The 21929-nt window shown below is 37.2% G+C and overlaps 2 protein-coding genes and 1 pseudogene across 3 annotated transcripts; 1 reads left to right on the forward strand and 2 right to left on the reverse strand.

Annotated features, from left to right (window-relative positions):
- Positions 1-1142: 1142 nt before the first annotated feature.
- Positions 1143-4415, reverse strand: LOC113081318 (uncharacterized). Its single transcript, XM_026253402.1, has 4 exons — positions 3432-4415; positions 2588-2997; positions 1899-1952; positions 1143-1794 (listed from the first exon to the last, which is right to left on the reverse strand). Exons 1-4 carry the CDS (start codon positions 3517-3519, stop codon positions 1741-1743), a joined length of 606 nt encoding a protein of 201 aa, XP_026109187.1. The 5' UTR covers positions 3520-4415; the 3' UTR covers positions 1143-1740.
- Positions 4416-4540: 125 nt separating this feature from the next.
- On the reverse strand, positions 4541-10145 carry LOC113081316 (regulation of nuclear pre-mRNA domain-containing protein 1B-like). Of its 2 annotated transcripts, none has more exons than XM_026253397.1 (8): positions 9887-10145; positions 9140-9318; positions 8134-8263; positions 7909-8048; positions 7495-7613; positions 6557-6683; positions 6310-6485; positions 4541-5395 (listed from the first exon to the last, which is right to left on the reverse strand). In XM_026253397.1, the coding sequence occupies exons 2-8, from the start codon at positions 9288-9290 to the stop codon at positions 5246-5248; spliced, it is 993 nt and encodes a 330-aa protein (XP_026109182.1). In that variant the 5' UTR covers positions 9291-9318; positions 9887-10145; the 3' UTR covers positions 4541-5245. The 2 variants fall into 2 exon arrangements, with proteins under 2 accessions (XP_026109182.1, XP_026109181.1); XM_026253396.1 differs by having other exon boundaries at positions 7495-7616.
- Positions 10146-11036: 891 nt separating this feature from the next.
- Positions 11037-17129, forward strand: LOC113081319 (TELO2-interacting protein 1 homolog; annotated as a pseudogene).
- The last annotated feature ends 4800 nt before the right edge of the window (positions 17130-21929 follow it).

A 21929-nucleotide genomic window follows, 5' to 3' on the forward strand; every position in this document is an offset into this window, starting at 1 on the left:
TTGAAAATCTAGTCCATATATCGAGTCGATCGTTCAACAAAAGAATAAAAACACTTTTTTTCCTTCAATTATTTTTATTTTAAAAGTGAAAAATGTGCAAACGTTAAGTTAATATTAAAATAATTTAGAGCATAAACTAAAATACAGAATATTTATAAATATATTTTATAAATACATACAGAAGCAGCACTTCTTAAATACATACTGTGGTCTTTAGGTTTAGTTAAAGAGGAATAAACCTTGGGAGATGTCCAGCCCTCCTCGTCAGAATGGCACAATACTGTCTCTATACTAATTACAAAGGCAGTCGTGTAACAATCAAACACAGTGGTGTAATACACAGTATATATAAACAGAAGCATTTGCCACACACTCTTATACAGAGTAACATGTACTTTAGCTTATCAAGACTTTGTTAAAACATGAAATGTAGAAAAACCCTGTTTAGGATTGAAGGCAGTCCATGGGATCCAGGGGCGGACTGGCCATCTGGAGCACTGGGACTTTTCCCAGTGGGCCGCTGGCCAATGGAAAACACAACAGCCCCAGGACGTCGGGCTAGCGATTTTACGAACCAAGTCAAAGATTATCTATTATTGAACATTTCAAGTTTATCTGTGAAGCACATGAAGCTATCGTTTGAGTTTATAAACTTCTATTTCATGCATGATTCGAATGGATCTTTGCGAGTGTGAGTTCTAGGAGAACGTTTTCTAGGAGAATTGCTCACTAGGAGTCGCTAACAGTGTTGCCAGGTCTCGCGAGACAAATAAGCAAACAGGCCTGTGAAAAAAAAGCTTTTTCGACTTTTTCTACGGAGCCCCCCTAGGTTCTGGGAAGAGAAAAATAAATAAACTCTGGGTACAGATTGTCAATTTATATCCATGTGGACCGATTGGTAAACCGTGCGCAGTTTTACAAAACTGCAAACTGTTTATTTATTTTGTGGGTGGGAAAAAACTCTGCTGTCTCCTGTGTGTATGGGGAAACGGTAGGGGCAGAGAGAACAGGCTAGACTACATTTAAATAACATGTAGAAAATTATCTGCTTGATAAATTATTATGGAGCTGGGAACAAGCCCAATTAAGCAACTACACTTTAGAAACAAGCCCCCCCCCCCCCCCCCAAAAAAAAACCGCGAACCGCGACTACCAATATTTGTAAGCGACTTTACAGAAAAACAAGCCCAAAATCACGTTTAAGCGGACTTGGCAACACTGGTCGCTAAATAAACAGATGCTGCATGCAGGTTTTTTTTTGTTTGTTTCAACGTAGGATCAGTTGCCCTATTGGTTAAAATCCCCAATCTGTTTACTTAAATATTAAATTAATAAATGACATCAAAACAGGACCGGATGTATTATGATGTGGTGGGCTGTTGTGGGCCAGAAAATCCAGGGACACTTTTTGGTCCCAGTCCACCCCTGATGGGATCTGATCCAACAGTGTGGCAGGATATTGATTGCAGAGTACAGGTGAGCTAACCTCTCATGCAGACCTCTACTATAAGACAATGGTCTGTTGACTGCCTTGTAAACAGGGATGTCACTTAACTATTGCACATAATATCTGAGCTGAGGTGACAGAAGAGACCTTCCCGGAGTATGGTTTTATTAATACCTGGAAAAGACATTAATAACATTAACTTTCACCTGAATAGTGTGCCACAAAGACGAATGCTTTATGACAAACCATCACGATACAGTGTAAATGTCTGACATACTTTACACCATTTTTTCCTATTCCAGGAAACTCTCTTCCGACTCATTGTCCTGCTTTTCTGTAGGAGTCCTCTGCAAGTGAATACAGACAATATTTTAAGTAAGAAAACTCCTCAGCATCATTCAGCAAAAAAATAAAAAAATGTTCCTTTTAATTAGCATATGATAACACTTACATTTATACACTGTCGATGACAGAAGTCACGAATGGCTGTCCTGAAGCAAGTCACCTGCAAGTACAAATATCTTAGTTTTAAAAAATAAATACAAATAAAAATCTGATTCAGTTGTTGATCTCTTGCATTATCACAAATGTTCTTATGCATCTCAATATACTTGCAGTTGTTCTCTTTTTGGAGCTTTGGATAATGAACATTTTGTGTCTTTAAAATAGTCTACTCAACTGGTGAAATATATTCCTAGTGTTCTGAACCCTTTATTTCTCATGTTCTTTGACCAATCGCCAATCTTTGAATGAGACGATATGTAAAAGAAATGTGGGTGCTATAGCAATGGGGAAATAACTTAAAATTCCATCCATTTCCGCATGTAAAGCTGATATGATTTCTGAAGAACTAGAGTATGGCACTTTGGTAAGTTTTCTGGGCAATTTTCAGGGTATATTAAATGCACTTTTGCTGTTCTTTTTGAAGCCTGGCAGTTGGGGTCCATGATCCACAATAATATGTAAAAAGCAAACCTGACATTCACACTGTTTTGTTGTTCACAGAGAAGAAAGAAAAAAAAAGTAATGCAGGTTGAGAACAGCTTGAGGGTGAGTAAAAAATTATGTTCATTTTTAAGTTAACTATTCCTATATTAAAGCTCTTCATCACATATTTTATTTGCCTCTGACAATACTTACCTTCTTGTAACAGATGATCAGCACAATGATGATGATGACGATGATGATGATGATGATGATGATGATGATGACTGACACAGTGATCCCAACAGCAATAGACTCTGAATGTGACTCATGGTTGCACGTCATGTTCACAGTAAAATTCTCCTCAGATTGTTCACTATCGATGTAACTCTGTGCTTTGCAGGACCGTGCATCATAGGAGCAGTTGGTGATGTTTAGGCACACTCCTTCTCTGTCCTTTTCTAGCGAGACTCCGGTATTATTCATGTTTCGACAGCTCTGATCAGGATCACAAAGCTGAGCAATCAAGGTGTTGTTACAGCTGACTTGAACTTGACTGGCGTTAACCCACTGGGGAAAGCATCGACGAAACTCTGGTGTCGGCGCTGGCGACATCTCACCTGCACCTGTCAGATGTATTTAACCTTTTAATTATTGTGCAATAGACTTACACTTAGATCCAGAACTGTATCAACTACTAAATAACATAATAATTAACTTCTAACTACCTTTCTAATCTTTTTATATTCTATTTTCTTTGCATTAATTGTGCAATTGTATGTGTGTGTGTGTGTGTGTGTGTGTGTGTGTATGCGTAAAGACCTCTAACACTAGCTTGCTCTATTGTTTTTTTATTCTATCCGTTTTCTTTACATTATATTATTTAAAATCTTATGCTAGGTGTAGCCTACTGTGTTAACCTAACTGAGACTTGCTATAGCACTTATATATTGCTCTTTTTGTTGTTTTTGATTGCTTCCACTGTCTTCATCTGTAAGTCGCTTTGGATAAAAGAGTCTGCTAAATGAATAAATGTAAATGAAGTGAAGTAAATACTCACTGGCACCGATGAGAGAGAAAATAACTAGCAGAAAGAGGCACATCTTCGATGTTGTTATGAGCGGTGCCGGATTACTGTACAGAAGCATGACGCACTGTTAAATGAACTAACTTTTCACAGCAAGACCCGTCGAGTTACTCAAAACTTGCCCAATCGCTTTTCAGGTGCGATCCCCGGTAAAAACCGCGTTGCAAGGCAAAATACACCTATTCTGGTGAGGTTCTCCCTGGTAAAGGTCGTATTCCTGGGGCTAAATATCACGTTATCGGGGCAGGTTCAACCCTTCGAAATGAAACATCACACGGCAGCAGTGTTAAAGTAGCCGCGGGAAAGCACTGACGTCACTTCCCCTTGGCCAGGTGAACAAGCTAGGCTGCGGTAAAAGATTTATCTGAAATTGTTTTCTTTGAGTCATGCATTGTATTCAGTATTGTTTTGATTTACAATTACGATTTATTGTCTTTATACAACAATTCAATCTAGCGACGTATTATTATTATCCATATATGATTATTATCGAGGAATAATATTGCGCAGGTGGACGGGCAAGAAAGTTCGAGAAGAAACTTATCGACTCGCTGCGTACTCGGACCTGTGATCGGTTTGATCTGGCCTTTTCCAGTCTCTGTTCGGTTTTTTCACGATAACTGTCCGTTTTCTCGATCCATTGCCTGTCTTGTCAACTCAATAAAGAATTTATAAACTAAATATTACCTAGTTTTCAGAAGATGAATCGATCACTGTTGTGATAACGGATCACTACGGCCTGACGTTACGAGCCTGGAACACATCCGATTTCAGAAAATCAAGTAAACACTAGGATATCTAGAGAAGTTGGTTTATAATAGTGGCATCAACGTAGACAAAATGGGAATAGATAAGATGGTTTCTTATTTCATCCGAGTTGAAAAAAATAGATGAAGATAATTCATCTTCCATGAACAGGAAGTGTATCACCATCACTGTATAGATTCCTTTAAAAATGTGATTTCCATAACTGTATCACTCAAGTAAATGTAAGCCTAGAACATGCTTTAACTCAGTTTTCTCAATTTTTTTTTTTGTCTTGATGGTGATCAGCAACAGCAAAAACACAGTTCACACATCTATGAATTTAACATAAGAAATGTATTGAATAGAGTTTGGCCACTTAATATTTCCACGCTTCACATATAATACAGCAATCCATTCAAATCAAATTCCAAGGATCCATTAATATCAAAAATCATTTTGTTGCTCAATGTGTTCAGTCGTATTTAATGAGAGACGCTAAACATACAGTGACCACAGAAGAGAAAACCATTGATCACACTGTATTCCTCTCACAAATATCAGCAAATCTGTTGCATGTATCATCAAAATAATTATTTGACGAAAAACAGGTCAGGTTTGTAACCAAAATATATAATGAGCGCGAGTTTCTAATTAATATCTCTTGATATCATGAACTCAAGTCATTAGCAGTGAAGTGTTTAAAACTGACTCCTCATGTCTAGTTTCTTCCAAAAACCAAAATGAAGTGAAATTAAACTCTTGAGCGGTAAAACTAAAAACCTACAGGTATAAGACAAAGCAAAGGGAGTTGCTTTCCACAGCAAAGTCACATCAAGACAAAAATCTCCACACTCTGAGTCCGGTTTAATGATGGATCGACTGGCGGGTTGATCTCCGTGAGGTTGAGCTGACAGGAGAACTAATGAAAAGCAAACGTGTGTGACAGTAGATCTTCATCTCTCGCTCCATTACTGATGTTACGGTCAGGGAAGAGGAACCCAGTGTCTGATCGCACAGGACTGTGAGTCTCAGAGAGATGTTCATTCAGTGGAGAACAGATCTCCAGCAGACGGGAGAGGAGCGAGACCGCCGGTGACGTTCGGGAGAAGAGACAGATCTGGAAGACTCTGGATGTGAGACTTGAGCTCCTTCCTCACTTGTGTGACACGAGCCAGTTTCTGCTTGTACTCCTGCAAGAACAGCAGATAATCAATCAAAGAACGAATCCATCAGACAGCTGCTCTTTTCTTTGTTCAGTAAAGATACATTCAATCAATCAACAAGGACGATAAAGACTTTTAGAATGTTACAAAAAATTCCATTTTTTAAAATTCCGTTCTTTTGAACTTCATAGTCACTAAAGAATCCTGAAAACTGTTAATAATTTTTTTTTTTTTATTGAGCAGTAAATTAGAATATTATTCTGATTTCTGAAGCTCATGTGACACTGAAGACTGGAGGAATGATGCTGAATTAATTATATTTTAATATCTATTAAATTTGTAATAATACTTCATAATATGACTATTTGAATTTCTGATCAATAAATTCAGCCTTGGTGAGCAGAAGAGATTTGTTTCAAAAACATTAAAACATCTTATGTATTTCAGACCCTTAAATGTATTTAAGTAATGCATTAAACTAAATTTTTTTTGTCTTTCCAAATGTGTTTGATTTGCCTTCTTTCATTAAAAACAAAAGGAAACTTTTTACAGTAGCTTGTTTTCAAGCTCCAAATTGAATACAAATTACCATAAAAGTATGAAAAGTGTCCCAAAGGTTGTCTTGGCTCTATATTCAAAGTCTTCTGACACCAAGACAGCTTTATGTGAGGAACTTAACTTTAATGAACCCAACTTGAGTTGAAGCACAATTATGATTATCAAGGAATAATGATTTAATGTTGGTCTCTTTTGGCACACAAAGCTATCAAATGATTTCTAAAAACTTGAATACAGTGCATAAGTCATATGGACTACTTTTTGATGCTTGAAGGTAAAAATCAGATCCACTGTCTTTATATTGAACACATCAGCTCTGGTATTCTGCAGAAATTCAAAGAGAGTTTGGTGATGGCAGGATGTAAACTTGTCTCTTAACGTACCTCCAGCTTCTTCTCTCTCTCGTTGAGCGCATCTCTCTGGCTCTGGATGTATTCGGTCAGCATGCGTGCCAGCTGTCTCCGGTCCTCTAACTCAGCGGCCAGGCGTCCGTTATACTCGGCCAGCAGCAGACAGGCCTCGTCCACCGTCTTCGACAGCTTGTCTGCCGCCTGTTTATCTGCAGAGAATAGAGGTTTATCAGAAACACACTTCTGTTAGACCGGGTTACGTTTCTCCAGCGAGACTCACCTGTGATCTTCTCCAGAAGAGAGACGTCCTGCACTTCCTGAGGAAGTGATGCGATCTTCTGTCTCACAGCAGCGTCACCAGACGCAGCGTTCTCCAGATCCTGCAGCGCTTTCACCAGATCCTCCGTCTGAGGATCACAACAGTCACATACATGTATATTCATATATATAACTAATATATCAGCAGTTACTTTGAAACATCAAACAGTTTTAGCAATATTTTGCAATGTGACGTTGAATCAAGTACCCAAGCTTTTTACATATACACATTATATTACATGCATCATAATTGTATACATTTATTATTGTAAATATATATATATTTTTGTACATGACTCCCTTAGTTTGGGGAATCATTTAAATGCCATTTATTAAAAGAAATGTGATTCTTACCCATGATTGTTGCATTTCTATTCAAAGATAAGCTCTTAGATTTACAATTAATATATATATTATTTTAGTATATATTTGTTATTTTAGTACCATTTTTAAAAATGTTTTGACTTCTTAAAATTATTTTGAATGGTCCTGCAAAGTGAAAAATTGACTGAAAGAAATGAAAACTCAAACTTATGTAAAATATAATAATTTTTTCAGATGAAAAATTAAAAGTAAAGCAGCTTTAGCAGTGTCTACGATAATGTTTTAAACATTTTTATTTAATTATGTTATTATAAACATATTATATTATATTATCCATGGAATTTTGTATTTTTATTTATTATTTAAATAGTCATTTTAATTTATTTTTTATATTGCAGGAGCATTTAAAAAGGAACAATGAAGTAAAAAAAAAAAAGTTAAAAAGTGGTGCTAAAAAAATATAGAACATACAGACATAGAAATTATAAATCTAGAATGCTGATATTGAAATGTTATAATAACAATCAGTAGCAAGAACCAATAATCAGATTTAATTCAAGCAAATGTCATTGGTACCAGTTGAGGAGCAGCTGCGTCCGTCTCCTGGGGAGAATAGTGACCTCTGTAATCATCATCTTCCTCCTCCTCTTCCTCCTGCACCTTCTGGTAGCTTCTTTTCAAATTTTTTCTATCATCTACTAGAAAACAGCATGCAACTTTTACTTTCAAAAAGAGTTGATTCACTTGCATGCATGCATTCTACAAGCCAAGACTCAACAGTTAACAAACTGATGCCTGATGAAGATTGCATGGCCAAAACGTTGAATTAAAACAAGATTTGCAAGCTATAGTCGTTATGAAAACACAAATGAAAGATCACTTTTTCTAGCCTGCAACTCTGACCACTCTGGACATTCATCTAGCAACTTCTTCAGATGCATCCTGGGATGTTTTAAGAGCTTGTACGCAATATGCATGTATTGCGCTGACCTGCAGGCTTGTGTTTGGGACTGTCTGAGTCCTCGATAGCCAGTTTGAGCTGCTGGATGAAGTCTGCACGATAGAGGTTTCTCTCCTGCCAGATGTTCAGCAACCTCTCCATCTGCTTCTTAGAACCGTCATCTCCATCTCTGACAGAGAAAGACACAATATATGTGAGACGGGACAAATTCATACTACTGAACGCATGACACATGTATATGAAGGTGTGTGTACCTGGCCACGTGTGAGCAGGCATCAACCAGGACAGACTCAAAGTCTTTGGTGAACTCGGGACCCTTTTTCTTACTGTTCTGAATCACGTCATTAGCCAGATACAGGAACGTCAACTTCCTGCTGCGTTTCGCTGAACAACAAACACATTTAATTATTACTAACTCTAAAACAAATCTTTTTTGTGTGCGTTCCAGTTTTAATGTTTGATATTTTTAGTCTGAAGGTTAACCTTCAACCAGGATGCCTTGTGCAAACTTAACTTAGACTAGAAAAGTGTAATCTTTTGTTTCTCAAATGGCCAACCAAATATGCTTGTTCCCCTTAAAGGAATAATTCAGCTCAAAATGAAAAAACTGACTCAACTTCAAGTCATCCAAAATGTATTTGAGTTTGTTTCTTCATCAGATTTGGAGAAATGATGCATTGCAACAGTGTCTCACCATTGGATGCTTAGCAGTGAATGGGTGCCGTCAGAATAATAGTCTAAACTGTTGATAAAAACAACACTATAAATCCACACCACTGAAGTCCATCAGTTAACATCCATAATAAGTTAAAAAGGCCTGTTGTCTCTCACATCAAATCCAGCTTCATATTTGTTCACAGATGTTTTTTGCCTGGTCTGCATATTTCTCTCCTGATTCAGATGAGATTAAATCTTCACTGGAGGAACTGTTGTTTTGGATTATGGACTGCATTTAGCAGGAAGCAACAGTTTGAAGATAAAAACATTTAATGATGGATTTGTTTCTTACAAGCATGGAGCTTCTGGCTTCACAAGACATTAACTGATGGACTGGAGTGCTGTTGATTATGGTCTCATTCTGACGGCACCCATTCACTGCAGAGACACCATTGATGAAACAATGATGCAATGCTACATTTCTCCAAATCTGATGAAGAAACAAACTCATCTACATCTCGGGTGACCTGAGAGTGAGCACATTTTTGACACATTTTCATTATTCCTTGCTTCTAAACCCAAAGCTGATCCAAACTCTCTCACCTTTCTTCAGCTCTCTGTGCCACACGCGCACGATGAAGGACGCATGCTTGCGGTGATGGATGATCCACAGAGACAGAGTCTGAACGCTCTGCTGCGAGTTACTCAGTTCAGACAGCTTCTTCTCCAGCGCAGACTCGGAGAAAGACGACATGCTGACCGCTCTCTCTCTCCAAACAACTCTAACAAGACACAACAGATTAAAAACAGACTTGCACTTTTCTTTAAGAAACTTAAAAGTTATTAGATATTTTTGCAAACTGCGGGGCATTTAAATTGGACTAATGAAGAAAAAAAAAGAGAAAGAAAAAATTGTGCTAAAATTAAAACATACATATTCTCTCATGATGTCATATATGTGTGTGTGTGTGTGTGTGTTTATCTGGAAGCTCAATATTAAAACAATGCTATAATAATCAATTATATAATCTAACCACACAGATACACATTATATATGAAACATATGGAATATTTGTACTTTTAAAAAGCAATTTATAGTAAAAAAAAAAAAAAGGTACGTATAAATAAAATATACATATGAAGAACAAAGTAGTTTGATTGCATATGTGTCTGATTCATAAATAAGATATAATTGAAGAGTTTGGTCGTTATCGATTAGTTGAGGTGATTAGTTCTAATGCATAATTTCCGGGACATGCAGTAAACATTTCCAAGACATTAAGAGCTAATTATGCAGTTTAAAGAAACAAATCAAGCAACAACTAAAAGGTAAAAGTAAATAACTCCCACCTGTCAGCAGCTTTTGTCGCCTAATCTGGATTTAACTTCAATATGGCAAAACGCACGCGGAAACCCCTGAAATACGAACTCCCGCGGATCAAAAGAGTGGTTTAAATCGAGATATGAATAAATCGAATTAATGAGATACAATCCTCCAGTATTTTCATCAAAACTTTCGCCTAGTGTTTGAACGCGATGATTTTTCGTTCCAAGTTGGTTGATAAACAAACGAGGGTCGCGTGCGTGACGTCATGCCCGACGCCGACGTCATAGAGACGCGACCGTATGCTGGGCTTTTGCAACTATACTGTAATTTTTACAACATGACATGTGTCGTTTTGAATAATAATAGCAGTCATTTTTAAGTGACGTGTGTTCTTTTTTCTAAGAAAGCCAGCTTTTGTTTGGTAGCTGGCATAGAGGATCTCCAAATGGACTGAATTTCAAAATTTTGTATTTATTGAAATGAAGAAAGGAGTTTAATGTCATGATTATGAACTTGAAAGTGCTTATGTGCTGCTGCAGACATGAGTTAGCTAGACTGAACCTCTTAAAGTAAGTATTATGGGAATATTTTAAGGGGAAGGGATGTCAGTAAATATTCAATATACTCTTTCTCTCTTAAAATGAAACCTGATCATAGAAGAATGTACTAAAAAGTTGTTTTTTGTCATTTTAAGGGTTTACATTTGCTGACTGGGCATCATAATGTTCTGAAAATCATATTTCAGAAGGTAACATTGTTAAACCCCACTGAATAATAATGAAACAATCTGCCTTCACAGATACATTGATAATGGCTGAACGTCAGAAGAGACAAAGATTGCATTTGCATATCTCCACCCATCCTGTGTCCTCCTGACCAAAGAATCTACGGCTGCCAACGTAGAAGCCCTTAGCGATCATCACCCCACAGATTTGTCCTCAAAACCCTTGGCTCCAAACAGGAGGGACTCGTCCAGGCAGTGTTGGAAGTAATGACATCTGTATTGGAGAACACTTGCGTGCAAAGTTGGACTTCTTTCTCAGAGCTCTGCCTTTGTCTTTGTTCCCCAAAAGACCCAGGAAAATCCGCCATGACCTCTGATGAACTAAAGCTGGCCGTGCTCAGATCCCTGGATGTGCTATTGCACTCTGCCTACGGTGAGATCGTTATTAAACACATTTTTACCTGGCATTAGTATTCAGTGGAGACATAAGACAAGGCCATGCGGTTACAGTGAAGGCCATGAGGGTTCGGTACAAGGTCGTTGGTCTGGTAATGGCCGATGAGCAGCTTCAGAAAACAGAAAACATTGTGGCAGCTGGAGATCTGGGGAGGGTTGATGAGCTTGTTGAAAAGAGGACTCAATCCTGGCAGAAAGCCACATCCCAGCCCCTTGCTTTGGTCTTACAGAAGATAATTTCTTGCACTTCTTCCCACCCGCACTGGAAAGTCATGCTTGAATTGGTGGATATATCCCATTTCCTGCTTTCTCGGTGCAGACAGTCTGTAGGTGAATGTGTCGGTCCTCTACTGGAAGCATTGGTTGGTGCCATCAATGATGAGGAGCCTGATGTTAAGCACAGGTGCAATGAAGCACTGGACGAGGTTGCACAAAACGGTCAAACCAATGGCAGGCAGGACTTTACTGACATTCTATCCAAAAACCTTCACAGCTTGGCGTCATCCTTACGACCAACACAAGATCTTTGTTCTTAACATGTTCCTTGGGTACCTCAAGATTCTGGGGCCCAAATTGGACATGGTACTAACTTCATCAGTACATCTTGAGCACATCTCCAAAGCACTGATGCCGGAGAGTCGCTTCTTGTCAGCCAAGCGGCTTTTAGTGCCATGTGCAGCCTCTGAATGACACCAGTCGCATGCCAGTCTGCCGCCCCTAGTGGATGATGTGGTGCAGAACATGTTTATGGCACTTGATCTCAGCTATGACCAGAGAGCGCCACAGTTCTATAGTGTACTACACTCACTCATGAAAGCAGTTGGTACGTCTTACTTGTGGTTAATGTTTTTTTAGAGTTTGAACTCTGTTGTTTATCAATTTCCTCTTGACACTAGCCCATGCATTCTCTATGGGGTTCAAGTCTGGTGAGATTGCTGGCCAATTAGGCACACCAACACCATGGTCATTTAACCAACTTTTGGTGCTTTTGGCAGTGTGGGCAGGTACCAAATCCTGCTGGAAAATTAAATCCACATCTTCAGAAAGCTGGTCAGCAGAAGGAAGCATGAAGTGCTCCAAGATTTCTTGCAGTGCAGTGGTTTTCAAAAACAGCAGATGACATTGTACCCCAAATCATCACAGACTGTGGAAAATTAACACTGGACTTCAAGCAACTTGGGCTGTGAGCTTCTCCACCATTCCTCCAGACTCTAGGACCTCGGTTTCCAAAGGAAATACAAATCTTGCTCTCATCTGAAAAGAGGACTTTGGACTACTGGGCAACAGTCCAGTTCTTCTTCTCTTTATCCCAGGTAAGATGCCTCTGATGTTGTCTGTGGTTCAGCAAATTTCTCGACACATCTGTGTGCGGTGGCTCTTGATAAGTTGACCCCAGTCTCAGTCCATTTCTTGAGAAGTTCAATCGATTTTGCTTGACAATCATCATAAGTCTGCAGTTCTCTTGGTTGGTTGAGCATATTTTTCTTCCACACTTTCTCCTTCCACTCAACTTTCTGTTAACATGCTTGGATACAGCACTCTTTGAACTGCCAGCTTCTTTGGCAATGAATGTTTGTGGTTTACCCTCCTTGTGAAGGGTGTCAATGATTGTCTTCTGGACAACTGTCAGATCAGCAGTCTTCCTCATGATTGTGTAGCCTAGTGAAACAAACTGAGAGACCATTTTGAAGGCTCAGGACACCTTTGCTGGTGATTTGAGTTGATTTGCTGATTGGCATGTCACCATATTCTGATTTGTTGAGAGTGAATTGGTGGGTTTTTGTTAAATGTGACCAAAAAATCATCACAATTAAATAAACCAAAGACTTTCAGTCTGTGTGAACTGAATTTATTTAATACACAAGTTTCACAATATGAGTTGAATTACTGAAATAAATGAACTTTTCCACAACATTCTAATTTATTGAGATGCAGCTGTACTTGAGCATTACAGTTCCTGCTTGTAATTTAATTCTTCCGCAGCAAATGACAGTAATGATCCAGTGAGTTGGCACAGCATAAAAGTAAAAAGTGTTGGAACTGTTACATTAATTCTGCTGAAGGTTTCATCATAGTCGCAGACCTGTAATAGATGTAGTGGGTTACCCTGGAACAAGCTGCGGTAAGTGCTTTACACACGGGTACAGAAGTAATAGAGCAGATTTATGATGGCATGAGTGCCGTTTTTGGCTTATCTTCAGTACTCCACCTGCTGAGACTTTCAACTTAGGGCTCAGATTTCTGATCATTAAACCAACACCACACAGAGCCAAATTCCCCATGCAATCCATTATTATGGCTTTAATACTATCACCGTCAAAGTTTGAAGCTGATTTGCAAGACGCATTCAGCTGATGATCACGAGCATGCAGTCAAATGCACAGGAATTACATGGTTTTTAAATTCTACTATGCACAGATGTTCTTCCACCAATGTTTGCTTCTGATGAGGACATGGATGTTCCTGCAGAGAAACAGGAGCTTTCTCTTCATATCCAGATTGCAAAAGACGTGATGGAGAGATGCATCCACCTGCTCTCTGACCCCAACCTGGGAATCCGACTCAAGGTTGTAAAATCTCTTCTGTTGATGTATTATAGCTTCGGCATCGCTGCAGGCCTGTTTCCTTTGAGAAGAGCACGTCTGAAGTCAAACGTGTTTGTGGATTTTTAGGTGTTGGACATCTTGGAGTTGTGTGCGTGTGTGTTTTTATGTGAGCAAGATGAATGGCTACTGTTTTTTTTTCTTTTCAGTGTAGTGAAGCTTGCTAGCTAGCTATAGTGATGCCAGAATTATGAATTGTTCTTTTGAGTTAGTTGAATTGGGCAAAGCACAAATTCTTCTGAAGGATTTATTAGTTTGCTATTATTGCATTAACCATGATCAATAATTTCTATTTCAATTAAATCCTGTTTTGAGCTTTTTGTTCAATGTATTAAAAAAAAAAAAAAAAAGGTTTTACTGAATTTTTGGTCAAATAAATGCAGACTTGGTGAGCAAAAGATATAGTGTATATTGTATATTAGTTAAAATTCAAGATCCAGTAATGATCAAGCTGCTCTGTATCTCTTTATGGATCTCTCTGTCCAGGTGTCGTGTGGTGATTTCCTGAGGACACGCGTGTCTGAAGAGGTTCTGTATGAGGTAATATATGTGCTAAACAAAAACATAACTTTAACTTAAAAGCTAAGGTTCAGCTAATTGTTCCGTTGTCCCTCACACATTAAAATATATTAAGTCGAATTACAAATATAATGATTATTTTAATGGATGTGCAGAGTTAGCATGTAAATACAGGAATATGAAACTTTATGTTTTTATATCTTAAAATCCAACACTAAATACTGATACTCTTGTTGTATAATCTGCCTAAATTATACATTTTAAACATAAAATGCATCAACTTTGAACAATGTGCTGAATGAATGTCTGAGGGAAACACAATATTCAGCCAAAAATAATTTCAGATATTAATGTTTGAACCATTTTTTGCTTGCAAAAGTCTACTTGATATTTTACTTTAATAGTATTTTTCCAATGCTTGCTAACCTGAGGGGACATATTAAAGTCCTTATTAAAGTTTTTGTTTATATATATTTTTTATTTTCTAATATAAATATCTATCTATCTATCTATCTATCTATCTATCTATCTATCTATATATATATATATATATATATATATATATATATAAAATTTTAGTACTACATGAAAACAATGAGAAACGATTTCTTTACTACCAGCTAAAATAAAATAAAAGCTTATAGAAATAAAAATTTTACAAGAAAGTAATTTATGGTTTCAGTTTTAGCCAATTATAATAACCCTGAATGGGATTAAATAATAATAATAATAATGTATTTCAGTGCTTTTGCTTTCAGCAAACTTTGCGTAAAATGTTTGTTTGATGGAAATGGTGCAAGACTGAAGGAATAACTATATTACCGTATTTTTGAGAGAAAACTACACTTTTGTAAGTAAATCACAGTTAAGCACAGTTACTTGGGGGAACATAAAACAGATTCTGTGTTGTGAGCACAGTCACCACTAGATGGTAGACTCACTTCAGTCTTTCACCACAGCTGCAGCAGACAGAAGTCACTCTCACTGATGAAGACGTGTTCCTGGTAACATCTCATCACAGCTCCAGCTGGAAACCCCAGAGCTTTGTTCAAACACACACCATCCTGTGCTGCTCTGTTCATTCCTCTGGAGCAGCTCCCAGGGCTCTTTTAGTCTTTCCCATCAGTCGTTTTCTGTTTTTCCTAACCTTCAGACGGTTTTCTGATGTAATCCAGATGAGGTGAAACCTCACATGCTGCATTCAGGCTCAGTGCGTGCATATAATATTGACTATTGGCTGATAAAATAGTTTCCGGTGACATCTGGGAACTGTTTTACAAAGCAAACCATGAGAAATTTGAAGCCAGTGGTTTGTGAAATGCTGAAGTGATATGTCATTTGATTGAGCCGCCGTGTGGAGAAGATTCATCCGGAGAAAACGGTTTGTGAGAGACGGAGGATAATACTGAATACTGATAGAGTTACCATGGTTATGAGAGACAGACAGACGGACAGACATGAGAGGTCATGCTGTTTATTTCCCAGCTGGCTCTAGTGCTCCTCTCTCATTCACATCATTTTCCCTCTTTATTATTCTCCATCCATCCTTCATTTCTCTCCATCCCTCTGCATTCACCTCCATCTTTCGAGACTAATGAGGCTCTACATCAGGCTGCTTAATTAATTAATTAATTAGGATAATGCTGCCATGGAGACTATTAGAATATATTAGAACATCTGTGGCCGTTATGGCGCGGGCGTTCACTGTTTGCAGTTCTGCTGTGAATTTTAAGTCAACAGCAGTGAAATCACTGGAGAAATACATTAAGGTTTGTCTGTAATCTAGTGTACAGGGTCTCAAACAGTTTTTGAACACTTCACTTCACTTTGCTTTTTCACTATTCAGTGTCTGTTTTAATATTTACAGTGGAGGCGGATCTGGATCGGGTGATTGACACCTTTCTTCAGTACCTCAGCTGGCGACAGCCAATCAAACTCCAGGAGGCGTGTCTCAGGTAAAGCCCCACCCATCTCAAAACGGAATATGGCATATTTCTTTTTTTTTTTTTTTTACAGACTCTTTCCTTTATCAAAGTGTATTTTAAATTCCTCAGCATTGTTTTTATCTTATAAAAGTGATTAATTTTGCATTATATTTATAGTTTCAGTAATTTGGAGACTAATATCAAAACTTTATTATCATTATTATTATTATTGTAGATTCATTCTCTGTCAGCTGTAATTTTTTGGTGTGCAGTAAATCAATATATCTACTAATATTTTGTTATATTTAGAATAGACCAATCAAAAAGGGAGAGGAAAAGATATGACCATTTGACAAGGATTGAGAAAAAAATATATAATAATTTTACATAATATGCAATTAATACTGCAATATTGTATAATAATTTTAACATTTATAGAATACAGTTTTATTATAATTTAATTCTATGAATGATGTTCTGTAATATGTTATCAATATTATATAATAGAATATAGAACAAGAAAATAATCATTAAAATGAATACATTTGCAGATTACCATAGTTCTATTAGAAACAGCCCATGCTGTAGTTCACTTTGTGTGCTGCTGTAAGCAGACCGTCTCATATCCTGCTGTAATAGAGTGAATTACACTAATAGTTGTTTGTTTGATCATGTGTTGTTCTCTTTAGTGTGTTCCGCTGGCTGATGGACTCTGATCTGGTCTGGTTCAGTCTGAATGAGCTGAGCTGTCCCGTCCCGTACGAGCCCCCTCACCCTCATCTGCTGCGTGTGAAGCTGACCGGATCAGACAAGCCCAGGAACCAGTTCACAGACAACATCCTCAAATTTCTGCAGGAAGAGGATGCCACATAACAGCGCTTTATACATCTGAACGCTAGATTTAGGACGATGATCTACATGTCTGACTGGAAGAACTTGTGGAAAAGACATTTTCATATGATGCAGATCGTTATAGTTTAAGATGAGTAAAAAAAAAAAATTACCATGTCAATGATGTATTCTGCCAAAATAACATTTATTATAGTTATTGTTACTTCTCTAAAATAAAAATAAAATAATAATGATAATATTGGACCTTTTAGAATATTTTTTTCTCCTTTGGATGAAATGTGTGGCTAATATCAAATACTTCAGTGTCGCTGTCCGTGATACGCGGCTCTCTCTCTCTCTCCGCACCGAACACAGCGCACGAGTGACCAGCTACTCCGTTCAACTTTTCCGTGTTTTGTTTTTAGATGCTTTAATGTTTAAATCGACAAGCGGTAAGGCGTAAAAACACGTGAGAAAGATAAGCTTTCGTGACGATGCGCAGCAGTGGCCTGTCAACTGTCCTGACCATCTTTTTAGGCTGTCCTCAGCGAGTCGGTTATATAAAATATCAAGGTGAAAAAGGTGAAAATCATCATAGCTTGCTTAGTATAGACCCAGCTCCCAACCCAACTTTGAGAATAGATTAACAGCGATATTTTTTTTTTTATCGTCCGATAACGGCCCACCACTAATATATATATATTAAATTTACTTTAAACTTCCATCCATCCATCCATCATCTTCCGCTTTAAACTTAAAATATCAAATAATTATTATATAAATGTTCACTTTATATACATAATTTGTATTCTGATTTTAACGAACACTTATTTATAAATACAATTCTTTAATTCCAAGAGACTTCTGGTGTAGGTTCTGGTCTAGTTGTGTGCTGTTGGTCCGGATCTTCTGTTCAGTCTCGTTTGGGATCCTCTTCTTCTGTGACAGTCTAATAAATGTGCCTCCTGTGAGAGTCGCATTAAAGCTGCCTCATATGCTTTGTGTTAGCCTGCTGCTAGTGTTATCTGTACTGTACTTTGCCATTTATCCTGCTGACAGAGGCGCTATTATTCACCGTCCGGGGCGACCGGCTAACGTGCAGCATATACGGGGTTAATTCAGTTTCCCCTCGACCGCTTCTGATAAGTGTGAAAGAACCATTATGAAGTCGAACCTCTTGACATGCCGCTTTGTTTAAGGGATTCACCGCCGGTAAAGACGACAAAGCAAACTGAAGTGACGAAATAATGAAGGATTGAGGTGATTTTTGAGGCTAAGTAGCGATGCTCTTTTGTTAGATCTAAAGGTAAATAAATAAACAGTGAACGTTGAGGGGGTTTTCCGTCATTTAAGCAAATTATCTACAATTTTATAGTTATCGTGACATTTAGAGCTTTTTATATTATAATCAAGGATGGACAGTGGTGCGCATGCGCGACCATATTAGCGTGTAAATTTAGACCACTCATTTGCATATGTCAGTGACAGCTGTTAAGTATGAAAATTATATTAGCAATATTATTTTTAAGTAGCCTATGCCATAACATTTTATTTTAAATCCTTTTTATTTTTTAAAAGTTTATAATAGATTATCGCAGTGTTTATTATTTTATTTTATTTTAAAAAATAAGTGCAATAGTTCTATTATTAATTAGGCTGTTTATATTCTAGGAACCTAATATTTAATGGGCCACAGAGATCTTGCAGGACTGTTTTCTTAATCCCGCTCCTGGTGAATTTCTATCAGTTCCCGCCAATTTTGTGTCCAATCCCGCCTTTAAACATTCTAATTATTTTACATTAGAATCACTTAAGGGAGCCGCTATCAATATGTGGGGGAAATAGTTTTGTTATTTAAGGGGTATTGAATGAGCGCTCGCTGTTTAGAAGCTGTTATATGTTTAGAAATTTCTTTGTTGATGTTTATTATTAACAATGTACATACAACTGACATCTTATAGACGTTTATCAGATGTCTGTTCACAGCAGATGCTTTCCAGATGAAGCGATCTTTAAACAGGCATCACATTTTAAAGTTGAAAAGGATTTGATTTTCTATCAACTGGAAAAAATCAGATATGGAAAAGGTGATTTCAAACTATATCTCTCCTCTCTGTTTTTTATTAAAAACTGTTTTCCAACTTAAAACTTGCAGCAGTAATAAAAGGCCATAAACATTTAGCTTACCATTTATACGACGTTGTTGAAGCCTCCCGGATGCTGTTTTGATTCCACTTTTACTTCCTTCTGGAACTTCATTGTTATTAACCGATACCCATTATGGCACATCTTAATTAACACTAATCAAAAAACACGTGCCCGTTTCAGAAAATAAAACATAAAAGCGGGACAAAACACACATTTTTGCAGGTTAGGGCAATCACTGACTGATACTGTAGCTGGCAACTGCTCCGCCTTTAACGTTAGAGTGGCGTCACTTGACTTTGAACATTCAAATCTCTGCATTGGCGCCTTTAAAAAAATAAATAATAAATAGTCAACATAAAAAAAAATAATTAATTTAAACATGGAAAAATATACAGTTTACTCTGCTTTCATGCAAGGGTGGAAACCTGTGATTTTAAAGTTGTGTATATAATTCCAATATAAGAGCGCACTCGTCACATGTGATCGTCTATTAATCACCGTGACTTAAAGACATGAATCTGCAGACAGATTTTAACTAATTAAAATTTTGGAACACAGTGACAATTCTTCAGATAGAGCTCGAGTTCCAGTCTCTCACATTTGAATGCATATTATTTCACACAGTGTAAAAAAAAAAGCAAGCAATCATGTATTAAATAATAGACAACGATATATGATCAATGTTTTTTTTATTGATAAAGGCATACATTGAAGGTGAAACCAGTCTTTTTTTGTAAGATTACTTCATTTACACAATCTGTACATGTATGTACTATCCAGAAACAAAAGAACTATTGAATCAACCGTAAAAATCCAGAAACCAGAAACTAAGCTGTTGTTATACCATTAAACATACTGTAAATGTCTTCAGGATTTTCTTTTTAAAGCTGCATAAAAACCACAAAACGTCATAGTATTGTGTGCACATCATCCTTCTATTGACACAAAAGCTTCATGAAACATATTTGCAAAAGCTGGCACCCATCAAATCACACTTTGCCATCGGTGATGCCAGTCCAGAATAAACCCGTCAGACTGGTGCCTGTAACATTAGACATGTAAACAATGATAGTTATATTACAGCATGTAAATGTCATCGATTAGACCTGATGAAGAATATTTCAAACATTCACATTAGTTCTGCCGCTTCTAGCCATCTATACATCATATCAAAACCATGAATCTGATCAAACTAAGAATGACCAAAGAGTTTAAATCAACGGTCCAGTTTGTTTTTCTTGCTCATTGGCAAATATTAGAAAGGTTTGTCACATGCATTCGCTGTTCTGAACAGACATCTACCTTCATATTTATACAGAAATATACATCTTTTGTCAGAAGGATAGTTCACTCAAAAATTAAAATGTTGTTATTATGTACTTTCTCAACCGTCATGTTGCTTCAAACCTATTTGACTCACTTCACTCATTTGACTTCTCTTTCTCACTTAATTATTTATTATATCCTTTGGAATTAGGGTTAGGGTTAAATAAATAAATAAATTAAATAAATTCAGTTTCTTCCATAAAATACAAAATAATTTATTCAGCAGGATGTTTAAGTTGCTCTTTGGAAATAAACAGAGGCTAAATAATAAAACGACAAAAAGATATCAAGAAATAAAATATTAAATCAAATCAAATAAGGAAATAAAGACTCAAAATAAAAATGGAAATAAATAAAAGCTTCAAAAGGACACTTAAAAAAAAACTTACTATTTTACATAAAATACACAATTATTTATTTTGCAGAATGCAAAATATTTTTTATTAAATGTGAGCCAAAATCATCACAATAAAAAAAACAAAGACTTAAACTACTTCAGTCTTTGTGCACTGAATTTGTTTAATATGAAGAACCGAAATAAAACAAAACTTTTTTTTTAACAAAGATTATTATTAGAAATAATAATAATAATAATAAGTCAAAAAGCTTAAGAGTTTCCTTTTGTTTTTTACATAAGAAAGTCAGTCATATGTGTTTGGAACAGCATGAAGGTGAGTCAATGACAGATTTTTTATTTTCAGGTGAGCTATCCCTAGTGTGTGGGTTGGCGTGAGGAATTCTGGGTATTTTGGTGATGTGGGTGTACAGGTGCTTGCGTGGGGTTATAATAACTAAGTATAAGAAGAACCTAAAGCGCGCAGCTCTCAGTGCAGTCAGTGGTACTATCATCAGCGGACCTCTTCCTGAGCTCGCGGCCGGGTTTGTGGTGGTCAGACTGCAGAAGCTCCTCTTGTGACGTCGCCCCCTGATGGACCGGAGGAGGCACATTCCCCTCGGCCCGCTCCACCTGCAGGTACGCCCGAACGTGATGATGCCGCAGCTTGCTGTCGCTGAAGTCGATGACACGGCATTCGTACGTGCCCTCATCCGCAGGCTTCACGCTGGACAGACGGAGCTTGTGGGAGATGTTGCTTCCAGCAACCTTCACCACCTACAGAGAAACAGACAGGAGAAGTGTGGAAATGATCAGTCAGGGCATTAAATCATGAATCAGCCTTGGAAATGCTGATTTAAAACAGACTCCGACTGATTTGGGATAAGGCCGAGATGGCTAGCAGGCCTAAAAATGCATCGTGTTTTAGAAAATCTACCTTTTGAGAGCTTTTAGGGAAAGACACTACACAGGCAAAAACAGTTTTTTAATGCACTGGTTAATTTTTGGAAATTATGAGCGATTTTACTTCAATAACATCAGAATATTGAAAAGAAAACATCTAAAATATGCATTTAAGTGTTTGTTTTATTACCTTGGCATTTATAGATTTAACTATTGAATTTCATACCTGGCTTCATTTAGTGTTCAAATGTATGCAAATTAGTGCAGATTTAATTACATAATGGATAATTTGCATAT

This window comes from Carassius auratus, unplaced genomic scaffold, assembly GCF_003368295.1.
Source record: "Carassius auratus strain Wakin unplaced genomic scaffold, ASM336829v1 scaf_tig00033813, whole genome shotgun sequence".
Lineage (NCBI taxonomy): Eukaryota > Metazoa > Chordata > Actinopteri > Cypriniformes > Cyprinidae > Carassius > Carassius auratus.

Excerpts from the sequence above, each read along its gene's own strand:
- LOC113081318 (XM_026253402.1), bottom strand. The coding sequence starts at position 3,519 with ATGCTTCTGTACAGTAATCCGGCACCGCTCATAACAACATCGAAGATG. Across the intron at positions 2,998-3,431 it reads TTTCTCTCTCATCGGTGCCA|GTGCAGGTGAGATGTCGCCA; the intron begins GTGAGTATTTAC and ends TACATCTGACAG. Across the intron at positions 1,795-1,898 it reads GTCATCGACAGTGTATAAAT|AGGACTCCTACAGAAAAGCA; the intron begins GTAAGTGTTATC and ends ATTCACTTGCAG.
- LOC113081316 (XM_026253396.1), bottom strand. The coding sequence starts at position 9,290 with ATGTCGTCTTTCTCCGAGTCTGCGCTGGAGAAGAAGCTGTCTGAACTG. Across the intron at positions 6,684-7,494 it reads ACGCAGCTGCTCCTCAACTG|ACGGAGGATCTGGTGAAAGC; the intron begins GTACCAATGACA and ends TGTGATCCTCAG. Across the intron at positions 6,486-6,556 it reads TCTTCTGGAGAAGATCACAG|ATAAACAGGCGGCAGACAAG; the intron begins GTGAGTCTCGCT and ends TATTCTCTGCAG.